Below are 25,477 nucleotides of genomic sequence, written 5' to 3' on the forward strand. Positions count from 1 at the left end.
GCCGAGCCTCACTCACAAGAGAGCCGCATGATCAGAAGAGAAAGGGCGTCAACTGCCATCGAAAATGCTGGACGAGCCCTTAGAAGCCAGCGGTCTGATAAATTGCCCAACCTTGGAGCAACGGAGGAATCCGCGGATTCTGCAAGCACCCTAAGAACTACCTCTTCCCGATGTATTCGTGCTCAATGTTTTTGATAGCCCAGACTACGACGACTGCAAGACGCCAATCAAATGTTGGTAACTGCGATTCTCAATGTGAAATACAAGCACAGGTCGAACGAATAGTAGCCAATGGAGCGCCATTTGAGAGCGTTTATCGCCTCAATATAGAATCGGAAGACATTGTCATACGATTTGAATTGGCCACGAATGCACGCATAATCAAAAACACAGTTGAACGGGGTGACATTCGGAGTCTGACAATCGAGGACAGGGGCGACATGTCTGGTGACCAAACGCAAAATGCTCAAAGAAGAGATGATGACGGACAACATCATGCTGAAGAACAGTATGATAAGGATTGTCATGAGTTAGATGACGGTGGGACGGACGAGAATGTCATGGCTGATGATGAAGGGAATGATGAAACTGTACGTTGCGACTTCGTAATCATGGGCTGTTCAACTGACAACCCCCAGTTACAGGAACCACGGACAAACACAGCCTGCCATCCAAGCGGCAGGGCCAGTGTCTGTTGAACGCGACCCAGGCGCGAACAAAACTGCCCGGTCCGGGGTGAAGTCCACACAATCCGACTCGAAACCTTTCTCGAAGAGCAGACTTCCAAAACGATTCGTCACTGACAACTCAGCGCTAGGGTCAGTGCTGTCGAGCTCACAACGGACGGGAATTCCACCGCCTTGTCGGGTTATGACACCAAGGACATCCTCGATCGACTGCTATTGACCACCGCACGGTGGTATAGGATTTATCTGATTCGGCTCAACGTGGAAGCCATAATCGCTGCTGTGCTCCCTCATCTGCTCGACATGCGTGATCCAGAAGTCGTGGCCTTTATGAGATACTGCAGAAAGCGAGTCAAAACCTGGATGAATAGCTGGGAAACCCAGGCAATTGATTATGCTCGGAAATGGCTTTTGTCCTTTATCCAGCTTCTAAAGTACAAGGAATACTGTGACTGCTCTGACTCTGATCAGCTGGAAGCAGCTATCGACAAAGCTCACCACGAAAGGTACGTTCTGGATGTGTTTAGGTGGCTCGAACCATACATCGACCTCAATCGGACGACACCGCAGGGCAAGGACTGGTTGGGATGTAAGTCGACACATTTATCCTATTCTGGGCATTCTCTGGAATCCGTCTCTTGTTGGCGGCAGGTGTGCTATCACGGCCACAAAGACATAGTCGTACAGCTGGTGACGGGTGTGCGCCTAGCCGATCTGGAACACTCTGACACTTCCATCATTCGTCAAGAGGGTGAGAGGAACAAGGAGAACTGTCAGCGAGTGTTCGATACAATCAAATCAACCCAGCGGTATAGGCCCGTCACTTATGAAGACTTTCCACTTTCGCAGATTGCCGGCATCAGATCCCGGCGGGAGCTGCATCTGGTTGATTTGAATGACTCTGACTTGGATCCCGGTGAAGATCTCTGATCAGTTATTCGCTGTTTACTTTTTTTTTTTTGGTTATTTGTTCCTCATGTTGTCCCCTCCGGGTGCACGAGAGTAGGTAACACTCACTCGGAGTTTAGCGAACTTAGTCGCATGGCCCGGAGGAGTGAGTACAGTATTAGAAGTATGTGTGCTTCAACAGGTCTAATTCGAGACTATCAGACCCTTTTCGTTTGTTTTAGTTGTTTCTGACTTTCACTCTATGGCTAGGGTTTTAAGATATCCACCTGATACAGCTCCAAGAATATTGTCTCGTAGTTCCAAAAGGGTCATCTCGGATTGATCCTTCGATTCTCAAGAAAGTAATACTCGTAAAGTTGGTAATTGATTTCTGCACAACCGAGAGTCTGGTCTGGATATTGGTCGTGGTCTTGATACATCGGATGGCACAATGCGACTCATCAATCATCATTCTCCTTTACAGAGTCCGAGAGGATTCCTGGATATGCATGTATTCGAATTTATCTCGTCTCCTCCCATTGCACTCCGACCCATTCCTCCCTCCATCCCGCCTGCCCCTCCGTCGCCGGCCCGCAGTTCGCCGCGCACACCCCAAGAATAATCGTGCCCCATTCCATGCCCGCGTCGTCCTTTCCAGGCCCGATATCTTCACGACCTTCCTCCAGCACGCTGATAGCATGCGGGACAAGCTGTAGCTCAAACACACGCTCGCTGCCGCAGGCCTGACAGCGGGGAATACGGTTTTGGGCGGTGCTGGCTACCCGCTGAGAATGTTGTTGGGGGAATGCCTTTGCTACATCATCATTGCCAGAGTACAGGAGGGGCGTCCCGCGGTACTCGTAGCGCAGGACTTGCTCCGGATTATGTGCGAGGCGTGTGGAGAAGCGCAAAAAGACCTTATCAAGGGAGGATTCAAACTCGGCCTTGTCTGTGGGGATGTCGTTCCCTTTCTTCGATGTTGATGGCCCGTCCTCCTCGTCCATGGGTTCGATTATTGCGTTTGGTGGTATTGTTGGGCTGGGCGGTCGCGATAATGTCTCGTATTCGGCGTTGAGGTAGTATTCTGGATACGGCGGCGGGAATGCGGCCTGCGGCGGCCACGGCAGAACAGGCCCCGCGGCAACCGGTGCTGGTGAGGGCGCGCTCTGGGCCGGGTCTGGAGATGCTATACGTGCCTTTTCGGCAAATGTCTTTGGAAGGTCGTCAGTAGTTTGTTTCGATGAAGTGGAATTCGAAGCAGATGATTGCGTTGCGAAAGGGTTGCTGAGGGATGAAGAGGGTTGCGACACGGAAAACGGATTCGCATTGCTCGAACCATCATTTGTCGACGGTGCGCCAAATATCGCGGAACCAAGATCTGTCTTCGTCTGTTTGGGAGCCTCTATCTGCTCCTGCTCCGTTTGTTCCTTCGGCTTCCATTTCCTTACCCCGCGCAGTGCTCGCACGCTACCTGCTTTGCGGCTGCACGGCTTTCGAGGGCAATGGAAGATATACAATCGTCGCTCATCGTCTGGAAAGTCCTTTGGGAGGTTCCCATCTAACTGCAGCAAGAGAGGCATGGGATTATTGCAGACTTTGCATTTAGCCCAGTCGCCTGGGGGCGGAGTCTTTTCATCGAGCCATGTCTGCGAAATGCCATTAGAGACGGAAAGATCCTGATATCGTCACAACTCTGAGTAGCCCTCACCGGCCATCCACCAAGGTGGCTTATCGTGTCATCCCCCGGTTCCTTTTCAGCATATCCAAGCAAGACATCGGTCTCCGCATAGTCCTCGGCGTCGTCGAAAGCGGACGAGTCGCTGTCGTAGGGATCCATATCAAGCTGGATGGAATTGAGGCTGCTGCAGAAAATGGAGACCGGATTTGAAACAGTCAATTCTATACCTTTGATACTCTCTATTCAAAGCATTTCTTGTTCTTCAGCATTTCAGGCCGCAGATGTCCATTTGAAAAAATCTTTGATAACAGCGATAACGGCCGCCCCGCCAGATCTGACCTTACTGAAAGTGGTTAGTGCAGCCCTAACTAACTTTGCAGACTCGAAGAATGAAGAATCGATTTCCGAATTTCCAGGGCATTGCACCAATAGGCCTAATAATAATGCACAACAAATTGCGACATTGTAGGTCTCTGAGAATCCCAAGTACTTGGTGCAGTATATCTAAAGTAACTAATCGTAATTAATCGTAATTTCAAAGAGAGGCAAGTCCTTATCTACGGAAGAGCTAGTGGTTTATGCATATATTCTGGCATTATCTCGGAATGTGCTGCTTTTCAAATGCTCCGACTGTAAAGTTCTCTATTCAGTACCTCGGCTGATGTCACCGGGGCCATAGCACAGCCTTCAGCTTACCTATTGACCAGCTCGATTGTTCATTTCTTTGGGCATCGTTGAGCCTCTCGCCTATCTCGTTTCAGTAATGGCATCCAGCAAGCCGACAGACAGAGGAGCATAAGATTTCTCGCCCCCCAACTTCTACATCAGAAGACATCGAGCTTCTGACCTCCGGGATCATGGCGTCGATAGTGAGCTTGTTGCTCAAGGCAATGCGCAAGATGCTGGTCTTGACGTTGCTGTCTGTCATTGTAGCAGCTCATCAAATACCTCTGCAGCAGGTAACACCGAAAAGGGTCGCGGTTGTTGGTATGTCACCACTTCGTACCAAAGACGTGGACGCTGCTTGCTGACCAGCTAGGTGCCGGTGCTGGCGGTGCCTCAACCGCGTATTATCTCAGGCAATTTGCGCAGCAGTCCGGCATCCCCGTCGACATCTCAGTCTTCGAACGCGAGTCATACATTGGTGGCAGGTCGACAACCGTGAACGTCTTCGATGACCCTGCCTATCCCGTAGAGCTCGGCGCCGCCATCTTCGTCGAGATGAACTATAACCTCATGAATGCGAGCAAAGAGTTTGGCCTCAATATGTCCAGCTCTTTTCGGAGTCAGTCCACAGACTCGGAGAATCTGCTCGGAATTTGGAATGGCGAGAAATTCGTGTTCATGCAAAGTCACTCGTTTGGGTGGTGGGAGCGTCTCAAGCTCCTGCTGAGATATGGTCTTGCTCCCATCCGGACGAAACACCTTGTGGATCGTGCCGCCGCCAAGTTCTCGAAGTTGTATGAGCCGCCGCTGTTTCCATTCTCCTCATTAACATCGGCTGTTGTCGAGATCGATCTCCATGGACCTGTAGGGCTTCCCGGAAACCAATTACTGGCCGCTCACGGCATCCACGGCCGGTTTCCATGGGAAGTCATCCAGGCCAGCACACGGGTGAACTACGGACAGAATCTTGCGCTCATCCATGGCCTGGAAACGCTGGTGTGCATGGCCACCGAAGGCGCCTTTGCCATTCCTGATGGGAACTGGCGAATTTTCGCTAGTATGCTCAAGGCTGCCGGTGCCAAGGTCAACCTAAACACCACCGTGACCGCAATTGACAAGGGCCACGACCGGCGGTGGACCGTCTCATACACAAGCTTAGAGAGGCCCGCGTCAAAAGCCGAGTTTGACGAGGTCGTGATCGCAGCTCCGTTCCAATCAACAGGAATCTCCGTTTCACCACGCCCTGATCATGTCCCAGAAGAGGTGCCCTACGTGACTCTCCATGTTACCTTGTTTGCTTCACCACATCGAATGTCTCCGCAACGGTTCAACTTGTCACGTCAACAGGAGGTACCAGATATACTGCTGACAACTTTGCCCGAGGGTGAAGATCTCGGCTTGCGCCCAGACGGCGTTGGTCCAGCGGGATTTTGGAGCATTAGCCGGATCGATTCCGTTCCTTCTCCGGTCGATCCGTCTGAAACACATCACGTCTATAAGGTGTTCTCGCCAGAGCGGCTGACAGCGAGCTTCATTGCATCCGTTCTCGGTGTGGATGCACCACAAGGTCCGAGCAACCTCACCATCAACGACCTCCCGCCCAGGGATGTGAGCTGGTTCCACGAAAAGACCTGGCAGCCATACCCCTACGAGTATCCACGACAAACGTTTGAGCCAACCAAGTTGGCACCAAATCTCTGGTACACGAGCGGTATTGAAAATCTCATCTCGACTATGGAAACCAGCTCGTTGATGGGCAAGGACGTCGCAGCTCTCATGGTGAATGAGTGGGAGGCGAGCTGATTACTGGAGTCAGCTGCAGCAGCAGGATGGATGATTTTCCAAGATTCTATTCTTTTATACTAACAGGTACTCCGTAGTCAGATTAACCTAATGAGTAACGAAGCTAATGGAATAGCATATCATATCAAAATTTTTTGTTAAAGTACTATTCCACGAAGTCGTTTCGCGCCCTCGAGCAATACTATTGCAGTACTAAGTTATTCCCCATATGTTGACGGAGTGATTGAGAATGCCAGCAACTTAAGGCGAAGGCTAAGTTTGGCGCCAACTGTCTTATCGTAATGCAGATCAGCCGCTGATTGGTGCTTAGCGTTGAAGATCATCACATGCCAGCCACCTAATTGGTCTGATAGCGTCACAAAGGCGGTATTGGGATTACATACAGGCGTCTGGCTGTCATGCGTGCTGGCTTTCATGCCTGGACACGCATCGTTGGTTGCACTCGCTTAATACTCGAGATCGATTCATCACTTTTGTACCCCATGTGATCTTGCCGGTCATGGAGTGTCTACTTGTGACTAGGAACTGGTGACGGTACTGCGGGACAAGAACGTACCTCTTGGATGGTGTGTTACGCTCCGCGATGGGCCTACAAGACCCTACATCATGCCCCAACTTCTTGACCAGCATCTATCGATTTATTGCTAGGCAGATTAGGTAGCATGGAGGTGGCTAACTGCACCGGGTAAGCAGAAACGCTATATCGCGCCGGTGTTCATCCGCCTCGTTCCACCGTCCTCGAGCAGTTCCGTCGTGTAGCTCACTGTCGTGCCACCGGCGACATCTCTTCCCAGTCAACTCATCTTCCCCCTTCCACGAGACTCGCCCGCCATGTCGGCCAGTATGCTGCGCCCAGATACAGGCCGCAGGGCTGCTCGAATCAGAGCCATGTCCAAGTCCCTCAATCGGTTGCCTTCGATTGACATTCCGGAGCGCTTGAAGGGGAATGCTAGGGATGAGCAGGAAGACGTCACCGCGCCTCCAAAAGATGCCAGCGGTCGCGGCGCACAGTATATGAATCAGTCGATCTTCTCGATGATTGCAGCGGCTGGCTCGAAGGCGGACTTCAATTCACGGTTTGACGATTCGAGTGAAGGAGAGGCTGCGGATACCAAGTCGTCACTAAAAGCGGACAAGTCGCGTCGGCGGAGTGCACGATCAAAGCACCAGCGAGGAGATCAGGCGTCTCCTTCGTCGAAGAGGATCGCCGAGGAGCCTGAACAGCACCTGCGATCAGACGAGGAAAGGGGGCGCAGCCACAAAGACCAACACAGAACCACCAAGACGTCTCAATCTGCAGAATCGCGACAATCTTCCCAAGATCTTCAGCAGGATACTTCTCGAGCGCATTCCATATCAATGTCCCCAGACCGACAATCGGACAGTAGTACTCCCCGGTCCGCACCAGTGCTGAGTCGCATGATCGAAGCTCAAAACAGATATGATCCGGAGACCGCCACAACAGCACCGCCTACCCCAACGCCTGAAAAGTATTCAGAATCTCAGAGCGAAAACCAGCCTTCGAGGGCTCTTCTTTCGACTCGGCTAAAAGAAATCTTTGGCTTCGAAAAACCAGAACGAGTCATTGGAGAGTATCCATGCTGGCTCATGCAAAGCGCCGCCCTTCAAGGGTACATGTACGTGACTGAGGGGCACGTCTGCTTCTACGCATATCTGCCACGCAAATCGAATACGACCGTGAAGTCGGGCTATCTCTCCAAACCCACCCGCAGGAACCTAACGTACAACCGATACTGGTTCCAGCTGAAGGGCGATGTCCTGTCGTACTTTTCTGATCCGTCCAACCTTTACTTTCCCAGTGGCAATGTTGATCTGCGATATGGCATCAGCGCCTCACTTTGCGGCAAGGACAGCAAAGATTTTACTGTCACGACGGACAGCCGAACCTACCAACTCCGGGCCGATAGCGCACTCAGCGCCAAGGAATGGGTTAAGGCGCTGCAGAAGGTTATTTTCCAAGCTCAGAACGAAGGATGGCGAGTGAAACTTTCGTTTCCTGTTGAAAATATCATAGACGTCGAGGAGAGCCCGATGATGGATCTGGCGGAGACATTCAAGATAAGAGTGGTGGATGTCAACGAGACCTATGCAATTGATGAGGTATTGCTTCTCCTTAGAGGCCTTCGAAGACCATGGACTGACGTGTATCTAGTACTACTTTTCGTTTTTCCGTTTCGGAAAAGACGCTTTTCAGGTCGTGAAGGATCTCGTTGATGGTACACCACCACAACAAATGTCCCAAGACCCCATTGCGACATTGGAAGGAAAAGATCTCCCCAAGCAGTCGCCGTTCACGGGAACCACCGGTCATCGGTCCCGTCGGAGAAGCGAAGGAGAATTGAACGTAGGCAGGAAAAGACAGGACTCCGGCTCTTATATATATCAATTCCTCGAGCAAGGGACGGAGTCGTCTGTCATTGTACAATCGCCCACAGACACGGGGGACTCTGCCAGCCAGATCCTGGCTCGGAGTGATGTCTTTCACTCTCCGACGATCCACCGGTTGAGATCCAACACGGGTGACTTTGGACCAGCCATGATGCGGAAGGAAAGCAGTGGGATCACATCGCCCGGTTTCTCCAACAACGAATCCCCGGTAAGCAAGGATCAGGATTGGTCAGGTGCAGCCAGCGAACCGGAAGAAGGGCAAGAGGACAAGCACAATGCATCTTCCACTCCAACATTACAAGGTATTGTTCGCGCCGGGACCTATCCCCTTCAGCGTGCGGCCGGCCTGGCAGAATATCTACGAGGCCGATCGCGACAGATGAGCTCATTGCTGGCGAGTGAATCGATGGGTTACATCGAAAAAGTGTCGGGCATGTGGGCTGGCGGAGGGAAGCACTACGCAGAGGGTGGCGAGCATATCACCGCCAAGTCCCCTGATGAGCAAGAGGCTGAGACCGGCGAGTCCTTTGGAAATCGATTCCGCGCGCATTTTGCTCTTCCCGCAAGCGAGAAGTTACAGGCCACTTACTACTGCTACCTTCATCGCGTATTGCCCCTGTATGGCAAGATGTACATTGGCAGCAGCAAGGTCTGTTTTCGCAGTCTGCTCCCCGGCACTCGCACCAAGATGATCCTCCCGATCAAGGAAATCGAAAACGTGGAAAAGGAGAAGGGTTTTCGCTTCGGGTATCAGGGTTTGGTCCTGATCATTCGTGGTCATGAAGAGCTTTTCTTCGAATTCAACGACTCAGATTCCCGCGATGACTGTGCGGTCACCTTGCATCAAAGGCTGGAGTCAATGCGATATCTAGAGCAATCGGTCGTGTTAGCACCGAGTGAAAAAGAAGAGGCCGATAGGGCACGAGCCGAGCATCAGTTGCTGCAGGAGGTCAGCCGAGATCCTCTCCCTGAGGACGATTCGCAGGAGCTGCAGCCGATCTTTGATGATACGCGGGCGTCTATCGTCAGCTTCAAGCCAAGTAAATCGCTTAGGATTGCTTGCCTGACCATCGGATCGCGCGGTGATGTGCAACCATACATTGCGCTCTGCAAGGGCCTGATCGAGGAAGGGCATCGTCCAGTCATTGCTACGCATCGGGAATTTGAGCCCTGGATACGGCAACACGGGATCGACTTTGCTCCCGTCGAAGGTGACCCAGCCGAGTTGATGCGCATCTGCGTGGAAAATGGTATGTTCACCTACTCTTTCCTCAAGGAGGCGTCCGCCAAGTTCCGTGGTTGGATCGACGATCTTTTGAGCTCGGCGTGGAAAGCGTGCCAGGGCTGCGACGTTCTAATCGAGTCACCCAGTGCGATGGCGGGCATCCACATCGCCGAAGCTCTGCGGATCCCGTACTTCCGCTGCTTCACGATGCCCTGGTCGCGCACTCGGGCTTACCCGCATGCCTTTGCTGTACCAGAGCAGAAGCTGGGCGGTGCTTACAACTACATCACGTACGTTATGTTTGACAACGTTTTCTGGAAGGCCATCTCCGGGCAGGTCAACAGATGGCGAAAGAACGAGCTTGGACTTCGCAGCACCAGCCTGGATAAGCTGCAGCCAAACAAGGTGCCTTTTATCTACAACTACTCGCCGTCCGTGGTTCCTCCACCGCTGGACTATCCAGATTGGATCCACGTGACCGGATATTGGTTCCTTGACGAGGGGAAGTCGTGGACGCCGCCTGCGGAGCTGACCGAGTTCATTGCTCGTGCCCGCAGGGACTCTAAGAAGATTGTCTACATTGGCTTCGGGTCGATTGTCGTCTCGGATCCGGCCGCGCTTACTCGAACCGTTGTCGAGTCGGTACTCAAGGCTGATGTCCGTTGCATCTTGTCCAAGGGGTGGTCCGATCGTCTGGGCGATCCGGCCAGCAACAGAGTCGAAATCCCTCTTCCACCTGAGATCCACCAGATCCAAGCAGCACCGCATGACTGGCTCTTCACGCAGATTGATGCTGCGGCACACCATGGAGGATCGGGCACGACCGGCGCCAGCCTCCGAGCGGGCGTTCCGACGATCATCAAGCCGTTCTTCGGCGACCAGTTTTTCATGGGGTCCCGCGTGGAGGATCTAGGAGTGGGCATCTGTCTGAAGAAGCTGAACGTTGGTGTATTCTCGCGGGCGCTCTGGGAGGCCACTCACAGTGAGCGGATGATCCTCAAGGCGCGGCGGCTGGGCGAGCAGATCCGCAAGGTCCGTTCTTTTCCGATTACCCCATTGCTTCCCCGCTCGAGAACGCTACTAACATGGATCTGACAGGAAAACGGCGTCGCCACTGCGATACAGTGCATCTACCGCGATCTAGAATATGCGGGGACACTTACTCGCAACCGCGCAATGATCTCGTCGACTCCGTATACTCCAACAGGCACCAGCGAGCCGGGTCTCGCGGAGGAGGAGCTCGACGAGCTGGAGGAAACATGGACGTTTATTGACGATGACACGGACCTCGAGCTGGCCAAGAAGGAGGTCAGTGATGCTCAATCCGGGTGATCCGGGGTTTCTTGATGATTGATGTCTCTCCGCATGAGTGATGACATGCATGATGTCGACTCGCCTTTATGCTGGGTTATGAGGGATAGTATCTCCTGGTCTGGTAGGATTTGTTCTGGGACGGTGGTTTTGCCTTTGCTAGAGTCTGTACCTACGATTGAATTAATCATAATGTTCGGTACCTACTCTCTCTCTCTTCACTACAACTGTCAACTGGCATCGTAGAGAGCTGTTAGTCAGGGATTTGGCTCAGCGGTGACGGTCAGCGCAGAATCACGTGCAAAACCCTCCGACATGAAAAGCTCCGATGTCGCCCACTTAGGTTTGCCTATGCTTTTCCCGTTCCGGAAACCAAGCTCACCGCGGGGCAAATTCGTCATGGGCGATGAGTCAGTTGATCGGAAACAAAAATGCTGGACAAGTGGCATTCACCGGAATCTTTCTGCGTCAAAAAGCAGCAATTCATCACTACTATTGTCTTAGCATTGGTCCGTAGACCATAGTGCAAGTAAAGAGTGTTCAATTCGGTCAAAGACGGGACCGGGGAGCAATCGGGTTCCGAGTTCAAAAGTTAGCTCCAAGAACCGTTAACCCTACGGTACTTTTTTTTCGCTTTTTAGTTCACGTCCACCGCTTCCGGTGTTGGCATGCGAGAAAGATTTTGCTGATCTTCGTTCGAGATTTTCCTCTTCAATCTATTTCGCTCTTCTTACCTTGTGTGTGTCTATTGAAGAAGAATCGTTGCATTCTGTCGTGATGGCTACCTACGCCTTGTCCAACTCCCACAGGGAGGTATGCTGACTCATTATTCATAATGGATCGCGGGCCAGATGGGTTTTTTTCTGACAATGACTGCAGTTGATGGAGAAGCGCCTGGAGGAGCTCGATCCCGAGGTTGCAGAAATTATCGTGAGTCCGCCAGCTGCTGTGTTTTCCAAGTGAGTGTCGGACTGACTCTCACTGCAGCAAAAAGAAATCAAGCGTCAGAAAGAATCTATTCTCCTGATCGCCTCCGAGAACGTGACGTCGCGCGCCGTCTACGATGCTCTGGGCACGCCTATGTCCAACAAGTACTCCGAGGGCTACCCCGGAGCTCGCTACTACGGTGGCAACCAGCACATTGACGCCGTCGAGTTGACCTGCCAGCGCCGCGCGCTCAAGGCGTTCAATCTCGATCCGGAGAAGTGGGGAGTCAATGTGCAGAGTTTGTCCGGAAGTCCGGCCAATCTGCAGGTGTATCAGGCTCTGATGCGTCCGCATGAGCGGCTGATGGGTTTGGATCTGCCGCATGGTGGGCATCTGAGCCACGGGTATCAGACGCTGCAGAAGAAGTGAGCGGGCCTCGATTATTGATGTACGTTCTGGCGATGCTGATAAGTGTAGGATTTCCGCCGTCTCCACTTACTTTGAGACCATGCCTTACCGGGTCAATCCCGAGACTGGGATTATCGACTACGACCAGCTCGAGGCCAATGCCCAGCTGTTCCGCCCCAAGATCCTGGTGGCCGGTACGTCGGCGTACTGCCGTCTGATCGACTACGCACGGATGCGCAAGATTGCGGACTCGGTCGGCGCCTACCTCATGGTGGACATGGCGCACATCTCCGGACTGATCGCCGCGGGCGTCATCCCGTCGCCGTTTGAGTATGCGGACATCGTCACGACCACGACGCACAAGTCGCTGCGAGGCCCGCGCGGCGCGATGATCTTCTACCGCAAGGGCGTGCGCAGCGTCGACCCCAAGACTGGCAAGGAGATCCACTACGACCTGGAGGGTCCCATCAACTTCTCCGTCTTCCCGGGCCACCAGGGCGGCCCGCACAATCACACCATCACCGCGCTCGCCGTCGCTCTCAAGCAGGTCGACACCCCCGAGTTCCGCGAGTACCAGCAACAGGTCGTCAAGAACGCCAAGGCCGTCGAGCAGGAGTTCAAGTCGCTCGGCTACAAGCTCGTCGCCGACGGTACGGACAGCCACATGGTCCTGGTTGATCTGCGCCCGCAGGCCCTCGACGGCGCCCGCGTCGAGGCCGTCCTTGAGCAGATCAACATCGCCTGCAACAAGAACTCCGTTCCGGGTGACAAGTCCGCGCTGACCCCCGGCGGTATCCGTGTTGGAACACCGGCCATGACCACGCGTGGTCTCGGTGAGGAGGACTTTAAGCGCGTTGTCCGCTACATCGACCAGGCGATCAAGATCTGCAAGACTGTGCAGGCTTCGCTGCCCAAGGAGGCGAACAAACTCAAGGACTTCAAGGCTAAGGTCTCGTCTGGCGAGGTCCCGGAAATTGAGGCCCTGAGGAAGGAGATTGCCGCTTGGGCTAGCACGTTCCCGCTGCCGGTGTAAACCTTTTCTTCTCGTTTTCTTCTCTTTCGCATTTTTTTTATTCTTCTTTCTCAAGGTCATTGGAAGGGTTCGGTTTGGTTTGGGGCGTTGAGAAAAAAGCAATGAGTTCAACCTGATGATTTGTCTATGATGTTACGATGTCTGCTAGAAGTTCTTCAACAGAAGGAAGGAAAGTCAACGAGGATATCATTCCAACCATTTCCAAACGCCTACCGATACTCTAGATCCGAATACTAGGCAATACAAACGACGGGAATAATTATATCACGCCGCTGAGTCAACTCGCCGTCCAAAATCCGCAATCACCCCCTTTAGTTTCTCTATCCGCTCCTCCAGCGCCCGTATCTCCTCCTCTTGCTCTGCAACGGACCGATGCACGTCTGGTAACGCCTCAACCACCGCGCGCGCCTTTTGAATGCGGATCCGGATCGCGTTGGTCGCGGTAGGTAGTTCTTTCAGGTCAAGTGGAGCGGATTGTTGCTGCGGTGCCGGTAGTTGTTGGCTTGATTGAGATGGTGCTGCTCCGGCCGTTGTGCTCGCTGCCCCGGCGGCAGCAGTAGGGGTCGACGTGGGACCAGTCGACGATGATGTTTGGGGAGGAATCTGTTTCTGCGAGTCTGATTGCCCCGAGGTTTGATTGCCCGGTTCTTGATTCTGGGTGCCTCCTGAAGCAGGCACCGAGGAAGAAGAGGCTAAAAGACGTGATAAGATGGCGTGGAGAGGAGGGAGGAAGTCAAAGATCTGCGGCGAGGGAAATGGAACCGGTGCTGGTGCTGCTGAGTCGGCGCCGGCGGTGGTTGACTTTTGCGGTTCTTGCTCTTGAAGATGTGGTGTCGTTGCTGACCGCGGGGTGTGTGTGGAGGACGATGGGCGATGCGGACGGACGCCTATTGAGGATTGGGGCCGGGAGATTGGCCCGGGGGATTTGGATACCATGGTCTGCAATTGATATGGCTGTGATGCTGAGACCGAAGTTGCTTCATGAGCTGCTTTGTCGCTCAAAAGAGACTGGAGAGCAGCTCGTGAATTATCGCCATACAATCTAACTTGGTACGATTGATGCTAGTTCAATGGTGCTATTATTGGGTATATATTGTACGATCTAACCTCTTTTGGAAAAATTTCCAGCGTGCTAATCGAAACTGACGGCTCCCTAAGTGAGGTCTCTATCCTATAAATCCTCGCCAAGAAGCCAATGACGTCGATGCCCCAAAACAGACACCGGTGGCCCCTCCATTCACTGGCAGGCCCCTCGTCAACAGATTTTGTTTTGCTGCGATTGTTTTCTCCCAGTCGGAGACTCAATTCATCAGGTACCTTGTGGATTAGTCAATTAAACCCCGAATCCATGGCGAAGGTTGACCACAAAGTCGCTCTGAGTACGTGTCCCTGTTCAGTCGTACCCTTCAGCCTTGTCCTGATATATCATCGATCGCTAACCTCGGATAAACAGTCGTCATTGACGGCTGGGGCATTGCTGGCCCCAGCACCATCCCCGAGGGCGATGCCATTGCCGCCGCTGAGACCCCCGTCATGTCGTCCTTTGCCGATCCCAATGCGAAGGTTGCCCAGGGATACACCGAGCTGGAGGCCTCGTCGTTGGCTGTCGGTCTCCCGGAAGGCCTGATGGGCAACAGCGAAGTCGGCCATCTGAACATCGGCGCGGGCCGCGTCGTCTGGCAGGACAGCGTGCGCATCGACCAGACGCTGAAGAAGGGCGAGCTGCGCAACGTCGAGAACGTTGTGAAGTCATTCCAGCGCGCCAAGGACGGCAACGGCCGCCTGCATCTGCTGGGCCTGGTGTCGGACGGTGGCGTCCACTCTCATATCAACCATCTGTTTGGCCTGCTTCAAGTCGCCAAGGAGATGCAGGTGCCGAAGGTGTTTATTCATTTCTTTGGCGACGGCCGCGATACGGATCCCAAAAGCGCGGTGACCTACTTGCGCCAGTTGCTTGATAAGTTGGCCGAGCTGGGCATTGGTGAGCTGGCCACCATTGTGGGCCGGTACTACGCCATGGACCGCGACAAGCGGTGGGATCGGGTTGAGCGCGCTCTTCGCGGCATTGTCCACGGTGAGGGCGAAGAGTCCACCGATCCGGTCAAGACGGTCCAGGAGCGCTACGAGCAGGGCGAGTTTGACGAGTTCTTGAAGCCGATCATTATTGGCGGGCAGGAGACTCGCGTCAAGGGTAAGATTCACAACAGCTTTCTTGCTCGTAGGTATAGGATGACTGAGACTGGTAGATGGCGACACCCTCTTCTTCTTCAACTACCGATCCGACCGGGTGCGCGAAATCACCCAGCTTCTCGGCGACGTTGACCGTTCGCCCACACCCAACTTCGAATACCCCAAGGATATCCACATCACCACCATGACCCAGTACAAGACCGACTACACCTTCCCTATTGCCTTCCCCCCTCAGCACATGGGCAACGTGCTGGCGGAATGGCTCAGCAAGAAGGGCCTGAAGCAGAGCCACATCGCTGAGACGGAGAAGTACGCCCACGTTACCTTCTTCTTCAACGGCGGCGTTGAGAAGCAGTTCCCTGGCGAAGATCGCGACATGATCCCGTCCCCCAAGGTGGCGACTTACGACCTGGACCCGAAGATGAGCGCCGCCGAGGTGGGTGAGAAGGTCGCCGAGCGCATTGCTGAGGGCAAGTACGAGTTTGTCATGAATAACTTTGCGCCGCCGGACATGGTGGGCCACACGGGTGTGTACGAAGCCGCGATCAAGGGCGTCGAGGCGACCGACCGTGCCATTGGCCGGATCTATGAGGCCTGCAAGCAGCATGGATACATTCTCTTTGTGACGGCGGATCATGGGTAAGTTCATCCCTTCGTATCCTCCTATCAAACAGCCTGCTGATTCTTTGCAGCAACGCCGAGGAAATGCTCAACGAGCAGCGCCAGCCCAAGACCTCGCACACCACAAACAAGGTGCCCTTCGTCATGGCCAATGCTCCCGAGGGCTGGACTCTGGCAAAAGACGAGGCAGTGCTGGGAGATGTTGCGCCGACGGTCCTGGCGGCCATGGGCATTGAGCAACCCGAGGAGATGACCGGGCGGAGTCTGCTGATCAAGTTGTGATGTGTGTATAGACATGAATTAGATGATAGTCATGAATTGAATCTGGATTGATGAAGCATCCCAATTCTATTCCATTATGGGTATCATAACGTTTCTTTGAATTATGTTTCGTCAGGTTCATCAAGCACTCGCAGAGGCGGCAGCCTGGGCCTGCGTCTGTAACTGCAAAATCTGTTCAAGATCAGCACGAGGCTAACTCAGCCCAAACCAAGCATGCGTACCTCTGTCCTCTTCTTCTCGCTCTTCTCATTGATCTCTTTAATCTGCGACTCAATCCGCTGACTATATTATTACTTCCAATCAGCATTCGCAGTTCATATTAAGGGGAAGGGGAAACGAACATCTCCTTCTCAATGAAATTCAGCCGCCCCTCAACCGCCATGACCGCCTCACTCTTGTCCTGTTTCAGGAGCACCGGGCCGACAAGTTTGTAGATGTTTGCGTCGGGGTCGAGGGAGTTGAACTCCTGGATCGAGTCGTCAGTCAATAGTGTTGATGTGAAAGAAAGAAAAATAACAAGAGCATCCCCGTACCTGCTGAACATTGCGATTCTCTTGTAACTGCGACTCAAGTTTCTGTCGGGCCTCGACGGTGCTTTCGAGCTCTGGATGGAAAGTTAGATCTGGTTGTGAGAGGAAGAATTCGGTGGCGTTGGAGTGCGGATGGGTGTACCGGTCTGCAGCTTCTGGTACTCTTCAGAGAGCTGCTGGAGGCGTTTTTGGAGCTCTTCCATTCTGTGTCTGCTCTTTGATTATCCTAGAAATTCTCTGGGAGACTGGGTTGCGGTAGTTGAGCGCAAATTGAAGAAGCGGAATCGTCGGCCTTGATGATAAGCTGAGGCTAAGGTTTGTTTGCTTTCTGGCGGGGGACGGGAAATGCTTGGATGGATTCAGTTCTCCGCCATCAGATCCATCAAAAAATCAACAAGATCGTCACGCTTCCCCCCCGGAAGTTTCAACTTGCTTGAACCCGCGTCGGACGCTGCCTGTTCTCAGGCAGCTGGTTTACGAATAAACTAATCCCTTTTTCTGGCTCGCGGCTGGGCCTCGAGTCTCTTGATTTACGATTCCTCACTCGCTTCTCTCTCGCGTTTCGGTTCGCCCCGGTTCCTCCTCCGCAATCCCCGAGGCCTGTCGTTCGCAGACGAATCCGTGACGAATTCCTAAAATGAGCAACACCGACTTCCTCGGCCGGGCCATCGATACCGTCAAAAAGGCCATCGAGCATGACAATGCGGGCGAATACGAAAAGGCGTACCAGATGTACTACTCGGCGCTGGAGCTCTTCATGCTCGCGCTCAAATGGGAGAAGAACCCCAAGTCCAAGGAGATGATCCGCGCAAAGGCCGGCGAGTACATGGACCGCGCGGAGAAGCTTAAAGCGCATCTGCAGGCGGGCGAGGGGAGAAAGAAGGCCGCGGCGGTTGGGGCGAATGGGAAGGTGACGAATGGGAAAGGGTTGGTCTCTACGAAGATGATCTAGGTAGTATGCTCTGCTGGATATTGTAGCTGATGAAATATAGAAAAGAAGATGACGACAGCGAAGACGCCGAGGCGAAGAAGCTGCGCGGCGCGCTCCAGGGTGCGATCCTGTCCGAGAAGCCCAATGTGCGATGGGAGGACGTCGCAGGTCTGGAGGCCGCAAAGGAGGCCCTCAAGGAGGCCGTCATCCTGCCGATCAAGTTCCCGCATCTGTTCACGGGCAAGCGGCAGCCATGGAAGGGGATCCTCATGTACGGCCCTCCCGGCACGGGCAAGTCGTATCTGGCCAAGGCGGTGGCTACGGAGGCGAACAGCACGTTCTTCAGTGTGAGCAGCAGTGATTTGGTGTCGAAGTGGATGGGTGAATCTGAACGGTACGACCATTTTCTTGCTTCTTCCTTTTTTTTTTTTTTTCTTCTCATGACCGGATGCTAATCAATTGTTTAGACTTGTCAAACAACTCTTCACCATGGCCCGCGAAAACAAACCTGCCATCATCTTCATCGACGAAGTCGACGCGCTGTGCGGCCCACGAGGCGAAGGCGAGTCCGAGGCCTCGCGGCGCATCAAGACGGAGCTGCTCGTGCAGATGGACGGCGTCGGCAAGGACTCTCGCGGCGTCCTCATCCTGGGAGCCACCAACATCCCCTGGCAACTCGACGCCGCCATCCGCCGCCGCTTCCAGCGCCGCATCCACATCAGCCTGCCGGACGTCAACGCCCGCATGAAGATGTTCATGCTCGCCGTCGGCAACACCCCGTGCAACCTCACCCAAGCCGACTACCGACACCTCGCCGAGATCAGTGAGGATTACTCCGGTAGCGATATCAGCATCGCCGTGCAGGACGCGCTGATGCAGCCGATTCGGAAGATTCAGACCGCAACGCATTACAAAAAGGTACCACCATCCCCTCTTTCTCCTCTTGTGTTTTCGAGATGCTGATGATGGAATAGGTCATCGTCGACGGCGCTGAAAAACTCACCCCCTGCTCCCCCGGAGACCCCGGCGCCATGGAAATGACCTGGACAGACGTCGAGCCCGACCAGTTGCTTGAACCGCCGCTCGTCCTCAAGGACTTTATCCGGGCGATCAAGAACTCGAGGCCGACGGTCAGTAAGGAGGATCTGCAGCGGAATGCGGAATGGACGGAGCAGTTTGGGAGTGAAGGGTCATGATCTTTTTTGTGTTTCTCTTCCGTTTGCAATGGTTATTACGATCGGGTTTTCATGTCGTTTTGTTTGGATGATCCGATAAATGGCGTTGAGACTTATATCCTAGTTTATATTTTTGCTATGATGCTCTTGACTGAGTCTTGTTGATTCGAATACAATCATGACATTATTTCAAAGAATCCGATCGTCAAGCAGTGGAAAACACACAAACCCTAACCTAACTCCATCGCGCCCAAACGAGTGAACATGAACAATCACAACGGCAAAACACTCATCTGTACAGTCTAATAACCAAAAACGAAAACAATCCTATCCTGACTTATTCCTTCTCGCTAACACCTCCTGCTTAGCCCTTTTCAACCCCTCGCCTAGTTTCCTCTGTGTCCTCCATTCCGCCGCCAGCCTCGTCATTCGGCTGACCGCGACCATCGCCCATGTCGCCGTGCGCAATTTGCGGCGGGCGTTGTACGAGGGTGATCGTTGTGACGGGACATCGATGCCCATCTTCTTGAGGAGGGAGAGGTCTGCTTCGTTGCTGTTTGATCGCTCCCATTAGCTAGAGTTCATCTTCACAGTTGGGGAATGAAATACTTACCAGGCTATCCGAACCTGCTCGCCCAGCTCCATCAGCCCTTTGCTCCAGGCGAGATCTCGTCGGAATCTCTCCTCGCGCTTCAGCCGCGTTCGCAGCCAGAGGATCTCTTTGCTGAGCCCGCGAAGCTCTTTTTCGTGGCGGCTGTTGGAGGAATTGCCGCTGCCGCTGCCTGACGCGCGTGCAGCGTCGAGTTCATCCGCAAGTCGGTCACATCGGCTTTGGAGCGCTTCGAGCTCCTGCGTAGCGGCGTCTGCGCGCTTTACGGCTGCGCCGCGCTCCTCGCGGATCCGTCGGATCGACGCCCTTAGCTCGCTCACGCGCGCGTCGCGCTCGCTCAGCTTCACTGCCAGCGCTTCGGCCTCTAATGTGGACGCCTTTAGCAGCTCGTGCAGGTCTTTGCGATCCTCCGAGCGGAAGTCCCGGTTTTTCGCGCGAAGTTCCTGCAGTTGCTTGTGCGCTTCTGAGAGCTTCTTGCGCAGCAGGCGGAGTTCGTCCTGCTGTTGTTTGCCGGACGGTGAGGACGGTGCCGAATGCTCCGCCGAATACTCGAGTTTCTTCATCTGCGCCTCGTGCAGTTCCCGCTCGAGTTCCGCGATCCGCATCTTTGTTGCCCGTGACCATGCCTTGTGCTCGGCTTCGCGCTGCAGGAGAACCTTCTCCCGCTTGCGCGCTTCTTCCAAACTTTGTCGCAGCATGGACACGTCGCCTGACGAGTCTTCAGTATAATGTTGCTGCTGCTGCTCGAGTTGCGCCTCGAGCTCTGAAATTCGTCGCTCCAACCGCTGCACTTTGCTGCGGGATTGCGTCAACTCCCGGTCCCGTCCGTTGGACGCGTTCCGTAGATCCTCCTGAAGCTGCGCGATCTCGCTTCGCAACCGGTGCTCTTCTGCTGTGGCTCGCTCCATCTCCGCGTTCAACTCGTTCTCTAACGATTCCCGCGCCGTCATCAGAGACTCCTTTTCGCCCTGGAGGCGCTGTAATTCCTTCTCCAGCCGCAGCTTGGACTTGCGCAACTCAAGCTTCTCCTGATCAAAGTGCTGACTGCCCTCCGTCTTGTTCTGGGCTCGGCTCAACTGGCTCTGCAGCTCGTCTCGGTCCGCTTCGACCTCCGCTATCAATGTGCGTAGCCGTTGCAACTCCGCATTCGCTGTTGCGAGCTGCTCACGCAGCTGTTGCCGATCGCTCATCGCTCTTTGCAACTGGGTCTCCTGGTCGGAGGCTCCCTTTTGCAGCAGCCCCTTGGCGTACTCCTTTTCCTCCTCCAGGCTGGCCTGCAGTACCACCACTTCGTCCTCCAGCTTCTGCACCTTCTCTCTCAATGCTTCTTCCTCGCGCCGGCTGACTCGAAGGTCCTCCCGGACTGCAAGAAGTTCGCTGCGCAGTTCGTCGATGAGCTGCCGCTTGTCTGCAACGTCGTCGTTGAGATCCTTCACTTGGCGGCTCAAAACGGCTTCTTCTTGCCGATGCCGTTCCTTCTCGCTATCAATAACTTCTTGCAGTTTGGCCTCTCGGCCTGATAACGTCAACTCGACGTCCTGAAGCTTTTCTATCGTCCGCTTGAACCCCAAGGCTTGCTCTTCTGCCTTCGCCTTTTCCGACTCCAGCGTCTTTTTCATGGTCTCCCATCGGTCACGATCGATGGCAAACTGTCCCTCCTTGTCTTCAATCTCTCGGCGCAAGTTTTGAATCTCTTCCTGAAGACGCTCCACCTCTTCCCGGTGCTGCACGCGGAGCTCGTGGTTGTTGTCCAAAGCTTGCTGCTTCTGGTCTTGGACCTCTTGTTCCAAGCGCCGGATCGAAGCCTGAGCATTGGCCAGTTCCCTCTGCAAACTGCCAGACTCCTCCGTCAACGCCCGAATCCGCGTCTGCAGCAACTCTTTCTCGTCTGTCCTGCGATCCAGGTCGTCCAGGACCTGTTGGAGTCTGCTCAGAGCTTCGTCGCGGTCTGCCTTATACTGCTCGCTGTCCTGTCTGGCTTGACTGACTTCGTCACGTAAGTCCTCTATTTCTGCAGCGTGTTGCCGTTGCGAATCGCCGAGTTGCTCCTCAAGTTCCGCTTCACGGCGCAGCTTGTCTTCGTATCTCTCTTTCAAAGCATTGTTCTCTCGACGGACTTCTTCGAGTTCCTCCTCAAGTTTCGCTGCTCTTTCTTCGAATTGTCGGGTGAGTGCCTTGGTAGAGGATGACTTGTTGGCCATTTCCTCTTGCAGCTCCTTTAGATTCCCTTCAGCCTCCTCCTTTTCTTGGATGGCTTTTTCTTTGGCTTGGGATGCTTCGCGTGCCTCCATCCGGGCCTGGTCAAGGCTCTCTTGGAGTTCCTCAAGTTGGTCCTTTGCTCGTTCTAGCTCAGCTTCCAGCTCGGCAACAGCGTCGCTTTCCTTTCCGCCCTCATTGCGCAGATTCTCAATCTCATCGTCTTTCTCATCCAGTAGACGGTCCTTCTCGCGGATACTCATCTCTAAATCTTCAATCTCCTCACGCAGTCGCTCGATCTCTTCTGATTCATGCTCTTTGACCGATTTCAACTCCTCCTGAAGGTCCCTAACTTGGATCTCCCGCGTCGCAATCTCCTCTCGCATCCACTCCATCTCACGTTGAGCTGCTTCATCCACTTGTCGCCGCTTTGCTTTGTCACGAAGCTCTTGTAGCTGTAACCGGTACGCCTCAAGATCTCGCTCTGCCTGTTGCAGATTCTTCTTGTATCGAGCGATGTCTCTTTGCATTGTCACTTTGGCGACCTTCAGCTCCGTATTCTCCTTGAGCGCTGCTTGGTTATAAGCAGGACCCGCCTTCTCCAATTGCTCTTGCAGATAGTGAATCTTGAGCTTCAGCCCAAAGTTCTCTTTGTCGAGTTTGTCGATTGCCTAGCACAAGTGAGCACGTTTTTCCAGATTTAAAAGGTGAATAATCCCTACATTCTCTTGTTCTTTCAATGATAGCCCATTCTTTCCACTCTCCAACACGCCGTTCCTTTGCGACGCAGTCGGCAGAGGGGTACTCTGCGGACTGCTGCTCACCATCTGCGGCAGCGGTGTCGGGTCTTCCGCAGCCATAGAACCTTCCTCGTAGATCTCCGTCATATCCATCGGTGGCAACCCGGGCGTATTCCCGTTACTCCGATATCCATCTCTCAGATGAGCCGGAGTCTTGTACCCTCCTCCACTGGCGCGCACTGCCGACCGCAGGTAGTTGTTTCGCGTCGCACTTCTCATCATTGGCGTGAATTCGCCTCTTGGCCCCAGCGAAGTTCGCCGATCAGTCAAACCGCCATTCCGCGTAGACTTTGACGCGCCGGCGCGCGGAGTGGTCATGTTGATTCCGTTGCTGTCGCCACTTCGCCGCTTCTCAATGGATCGAATGATATCGTCGTCCTTAGACGGTATTTGGAACGAATCCTCTGCAGAATCCAACACTGAGAGATTCGGGCGCAGCGCGCTGCGAAGACCGCCGTTGGTGAGAAAAGTCGCGTTCCCGTCGGCTTCGGTGCGTGGTGTGTGGATATATGGGTACGGCATGGTGAGAGTATCGTTGTATTATAATCAAGGGGTATCACGATAACAAATTCATTTCAAGAACAAGGCATGCCCATGTCGCGCGCGCTGGACGATTAATACAGTTTGACGCTTTCTTGAACTTGGAGATGTGAGGGAAAACGCGTGTTGCGGGTCTTGTTGATGTTTGGCCGAATATGGACTAGCGTCTTGGCACGTATCGTTATCTCCTCGGCCCGAAAAATTTTCCGGGCGAACTTGGATTTATGAAATCATCTGCTGTGGTGTCGATGTTGCTGTGCAGTCGCAAACAATGGCGCCGTTGTCGCAGGAAGACCTCGAGTGGTTCAAGTCAACATTTCATCCTGTTCCACGACCACAACTACCGGACTGCACTGTTGAGTATTCACTCTACTTAATCTCATCAGACCCTGCCCCCGCCGTTGTCGACGCTGTCACCGAAACCCGGGCCAAGCTACAGGAAGTACAAAAGAGTGCTTCGGCGTTGACGAGTTCCTTGCTTGGAGGCTACATTTGGCAGCGGGAGCCGTTCCGGTTGCAGATTACCAAAGAAAATGGTAATGACCATTCAATCCCTACCACTGAATCTTCTAAGCTGACAAAAAGCAGGAATCACATTCCTCCGAGGACAGACAAACTATGGCGATTCAATAGAAGATGAATGGGTCATTGTATATATCCTTCGCGAGCTCACGCGACAGTATAAAGATCTCTGGGTGAAGGTCGTGGACAGCGATGGGGAATTCCTGCTCATCGAAGCTGCATCCAAATTACCGTCATGGCTTGAGCCAGACGTAGCAGACAACAGGGTATGCCAATTTTCCACGTAGACCTGTGGTTCAAACGAGTTAACATTGTACCCAGGTATGGATCAATCAAGGGCAGCTCGTCATTATCAAGCCGAAAAGGGAAGAGTCCAGAGTTCAGGAAAAGATCTCCATCGAAGAAGCAAGGAAGATCATCGTGGAAGACCCCAAGCGGTTGATGCGGTCTCCCGAGATTGAAGAAGAGGCGTTTTACCGACTACGGAACTATCCTGAGCAGATCCAAAAGAACCACCACTCCGCTTTGATCACCGTTCCCCGCAAAGTGGCGCACCTTTTACATCAGAAGCCGGCATATATCTCTCCAGTCGTCGAGGCTTTTTATCTCCGTGATCCGATTGCAATGCGACCGCTTAGGTCAAAGACTCTCGAGCGACTGTTTTTCCCTCCAGACGATCTCGTGACTGTCAGCGTACGATTTACACGCGTGGGATATGCTCAGCTCAAGAGCCAGGATTTTCCGACGCCGAGATTTTGGATCCCAAAACTTCCCCCAAGAACAGACTTTAAGGCCTACGCTAGGGCGGAGACGGGCATGAAGGTTACCTCTGGCTTTGAAATGTTGCTCTCTGACCCGCAGAACCAGGACAAGGCAGTGGTACGAGAAGTGAAACTCATCCTTGAAGACATCGACGCTGGAGAGGAGTCGCTACCTACCGACGAAGATCTGAGATCTTGGAGCCAACATGAAGACGACGAAAAGTGGCTTGACATCACATACGACGACTTGGATGCTGAACTCAAGGGTCGTCAAAGAGACGCGTCGTCCAAACCGGGAGCGTTTGGCGACACGGCGGCACAGGAAAATCTTCGGCGGATTGTTGAACAGTTCGAGAAGTTCCTGAACGATGAGTCTGCCGGTTTGGATGGTGCCGACTTTTTTGGGTCAGACACAGAGTTTGATGACGATGATGATGAATCAAGCAGCGAGGGTGAGGATGCATTTGATGAAGAGCATTCTAAGGTAACGAAGAATATGGGGATGCCGTCTGGCTCAAGACAACGCGAGCAATTACAAAAGAACAGGATTGAGGAATTGGATTCTGAAGACGACAGCGAAGAGATCGAAGAACTATCCAGAATGATGGAAGCAGAGCTCAGGCCAACTGGCGTATTGAACCTCAACTCCCACAAAGATGCCTCCAGAAGCTCTAAATCCGTGAAAGGAAAGGAGCCAGTGAGAAACGACGATGAGATTGATATTGATGAGGAAGCTGAGGAAGATCCGAATATCAACCTTGCCAAAAATCTGTTGGAAAGCCTACAGAGCCAGGCTGGGATGCCGGGTCCCGGACAGAATATCCTGAGCATGATGGGCATGAGGCCACCAAAAGACAACCGGCCATGAAACTGGAGGAGCATTTGGCGTCCATCAATCACTGGAGTCGCGCGTGATGCACCGCCCTGGCTGGTCCATTCCACATTTTAGTCTCTGCCACTATCGAGACAGTACTATTACAGCAGATCCGAGTCGATGCAGGGCGTTAAACTCCTCTCGTGCTGTACATGAGATACCTTGGTTACGGAAATGGCCAAAGACCTCCTCAATAGGCACTACAGTATCATAAACTCTTCTTGATAGTGCTTTAAAGTTATGCTTGGGAATCGCATGGCACTCGTCGCAGTCAAGAACAGATGCGCGTCGGAAACTCTGAACAACCAATCAGGAGTTATTTTTGGGTCGATGAGTCAGCGAGGCATCAATGCAGAACCACGGTCACATGCAAGCCAAGCCACTCACGTGCCTTTGCCGCCTTATCTTATC

The 25,477-nt window shown here is 53.4% G+C and overlaps 12 protein-coding genes across 12 annotated transcripts; 8 read left to right on the forward strand and 4 right to left on the reverse strand.

The window, feature by feature from the left end:
• Positions 1 to 555: 555 nt before the first annotated feature.
• Positions 556 to 906, forward strand: VTN31DRAFT_3973 (uncharacterized protein; the record flags this gene model as incomplete). Its single annotated transcript, XM_069404309.1, has 2 exons — positions 556 to 590; positions 639 to 906. 2 exons carry the CDS (start codon positions 556 to 558, stop codon positions 904 to 906), a joined length of 303 nt encoding a protein of 100 aa, XP_069261296.1.
• Positions 907 to 989: 83 nt separating this feature from the next.
• Positions 990 to 1,616, forward strand: VTN31DRAFT_3974 (uncharacterized protein; the record flags this gene model as incomplete). The annotated part of the gene is made up of 1 exon (XM_069404310.1): positions 990 to 1,616. One exon carries the CDS (start codon positions 990 to 992, stop codon positions 1,614 to 1,616), a length of 627 nt encoding a protein of 208 aa, XP_069261297.1.
• A 479-nt stretch (positions 1,617 to 2,095) lies between these two features.
• Positions 2,096 to 3,411, reverse strand: VTN31DRAFT_3975 (uncharacterized protein; the record flags this gene model as incomplete). Its single annotated transcript, XM_069404311.1, has 2 exons — positions 2,096 to 3,220; positions 3,283 to 3,411. 2 exons carry the CDS (start codon positions 3,409 to 3,411, stop codon positions 2,096 to 2,098), a joined length of 1,254 nt encoding a protein of 417 aa, XP_069261298.1.
• Positions 3,412 to 4,109: 698 nt separating this feature from the next.
• VTN31DRAFT_3976 (uncharacterized protein) lies at positions 4,110 to 5,721 on the forward strand (the record flags this gene model as incomplete). Its single annotated transcript, XM_069404312.1, has 2 exons — positions 4,110 to 4,239; positions 4,292 to 5,721. 2 exons carry the CDS (start codon positions 4,110 to 4,112, stop codon positions 5,719 to 5,721), a joined length of 1,560 nt encoding a protein of 519 aa, XP_069261299.1.
• An 831-nt stretch (positions 5,722 to 6,552) lies between these two features.
• On the forward strand, positions 6,553 to 10,687 carry VTN31DRAFT_3977 (uncharacterized protein; the record flags this gene model as incomplete). Its single annotated transcript, XM_069404313.1, has 3 exons — positions 6,553 to 7,842; positions 7,895 to 10,387; positions 10,454 to 10,687. The coding sequence occupies 3 exons, from the start codon at positions 6,553 to 6,555 to the stop codon at positions 10,685 to 10,687; spliced, it is 4,017 nt and encodes a 1,338-aa protein (XP_069261300.1).
• Positions 10,688 to 11,443: 756 nt separating this feature from the next.
• Positions 11,444 to 13,034, forward strand: VTN31DRAFT_3978 (uncharacterized protein; the record flags this gene model as incomplete). Its single annotated transcript, XM_069404314.1, has 4 exons — positions 11,444 to 11,479; positions 11,546 to 11,596; positions 11,654 to 12,018; positions 12,071 to 13,034. The coding sequence occupies 4 exons, from the start codon at positions 11,444 to 11,446 to the stop codon at positions 13,032 to 13,034; spliced, it is 1,416 nt and encodes a 471-aa protein (XP_069261301.1).
• Positions 13,035 to 13,298: 264 nt separating this feature from the next.
• VTN31DRAFT_3979 (uncharacterized protein) lies at positions 13,299 to 13,970 on the reverse strand (the record flags this gene model as incomplete). Its single annotated transcript, XM_069404315.1, has 1 exon — positions 13,299 to 13,970. One exon carries the CDS (start codon positions 13,968 to 13,970, stop codon positions 13,299 to 13,301), a length of 672 nt encoding a protein of 223 aa, XP_069261302.1.
• Positions 13,971 to 14,382: 412 nt separating this feature from the next.
• On the forward strand, positions 14,383 to 16,127 carry VTN31DRAFT_3980 (uncharacterized protein; the record flags this gene model as incomplete). Its single annotated transcript, XM_069404317.1, has 4 exons — positions 14,383 to 14,413; positions 14,488 to 15,225; positions 15,281 to 15,863; positions 15,917 to 16,127. 4 exons carry the CDS (start codon positions 14,383 to 14,385, stop codon positions 16,125 to 16,127), a joined length of 1,563 nt encoding a protein of 520 aa, XP_069261303.1.
• A 120-nt stretch (positions 16,128 to 16,247) lies between these two features.
• VTN31DRAFT_3981 (uncharacterized protein) lies at positions 16,248 to 16,860 on the reverse strand (the record flags this gene model as incomplete). Its single annotated transcript, XM_069404318.1, has 5 exons — positions 16,248 to 16,298; positions 16,349 to 16,409; positions 16,469 to 16,593; positions 16,661 to 16,731; positions 16,800 to 16,860. 5 exons carry the CDS (start codon positions 16,858 to 16,860, stop codon positions 16,248 to 16,250), a joined length of 369 nt encoding a protein of 122 aa, XP_069261304.1.
• Positions 16,861 to 17,294: 434 nt separating this feature from the next.
• Positions 17,295 to 18,784, forward strand: VTN31DRAFT_3982 (uncharacterized protein; the record flags this gene model as incomplete). Its single annotated transcript, XM_069404319.1, has 4 exons — positions 17,295 to 17,584; positions 17,650 to 17,982; positions 18,056 to 18,506; positions 18,563 to 18,784. The coding sequence occupies 4 exons, from the start codon at positions 17,295 to 17,297 to the stop codon at positions 18,782 to 18,784; spliced, it is 1,296 nt and encodes a 431-aa protein (XP_069261305.1).
• Positions 18,785 to 19,090: 306 nt separating this feature from the next.
• On the reverse strand, positions 19,091 to 22,891 carry VTN31DRAFT_3983 (uncharacterized protein; the record flags this gene model as incomplete). Its single annotated transcript, XM_069404320.1, has 3 exons — positions 19,091 to 19,316; positions 19,377 to 22,240; positions 22,292 to 22,891. 3 exons carry the CDS (start codon positions 22,889 to 22,891, stop codon positions 19,091 to 19,093), a joined length of 3,690 nt encoding a protein of 1,229 aa, XP_069261306.1.
• A 289-nt stretch (positions 22,892 to 23,180) lies between these two features.
• On the forward strand, positions 23,181 to 25,060 carry VTN31DRAFT_3984 (uncharacterized protein; the record flags this gene model as incomplete). The annotated part of the gene is made up of 3 exons (XM_069404321.1): positions 23,181 to 23,445; positions 23,498 to 23,697; positions 23,753 to 25,060. 3 exons carry the CDS (start codon positions 23,181 to 23,183, stop codon positions 25,058 to 25,060), a joined length of 1,773 nt encoding a protein of 590 aa, XP_069261307.1.
• Between the last annotated feature and the right edge of the window lie 417 nt (positions 25,061 to 25,477).

Source organism: Thermomyces dupontii, assembly GCF_041956625.1.
Source record: "Thermomyces dupontii strain NRRL 2155 unplaced genomic scaffold VTN31scaffold_3, whole genome shotgun sequence".
Taxonomy (NCBI): Eukaryota; Fungi; Ascomycota; class Eurotiomycetes; order Eurotiales; family Trichocomaceae; genus Thermomyces; species Thermomyces dupontii.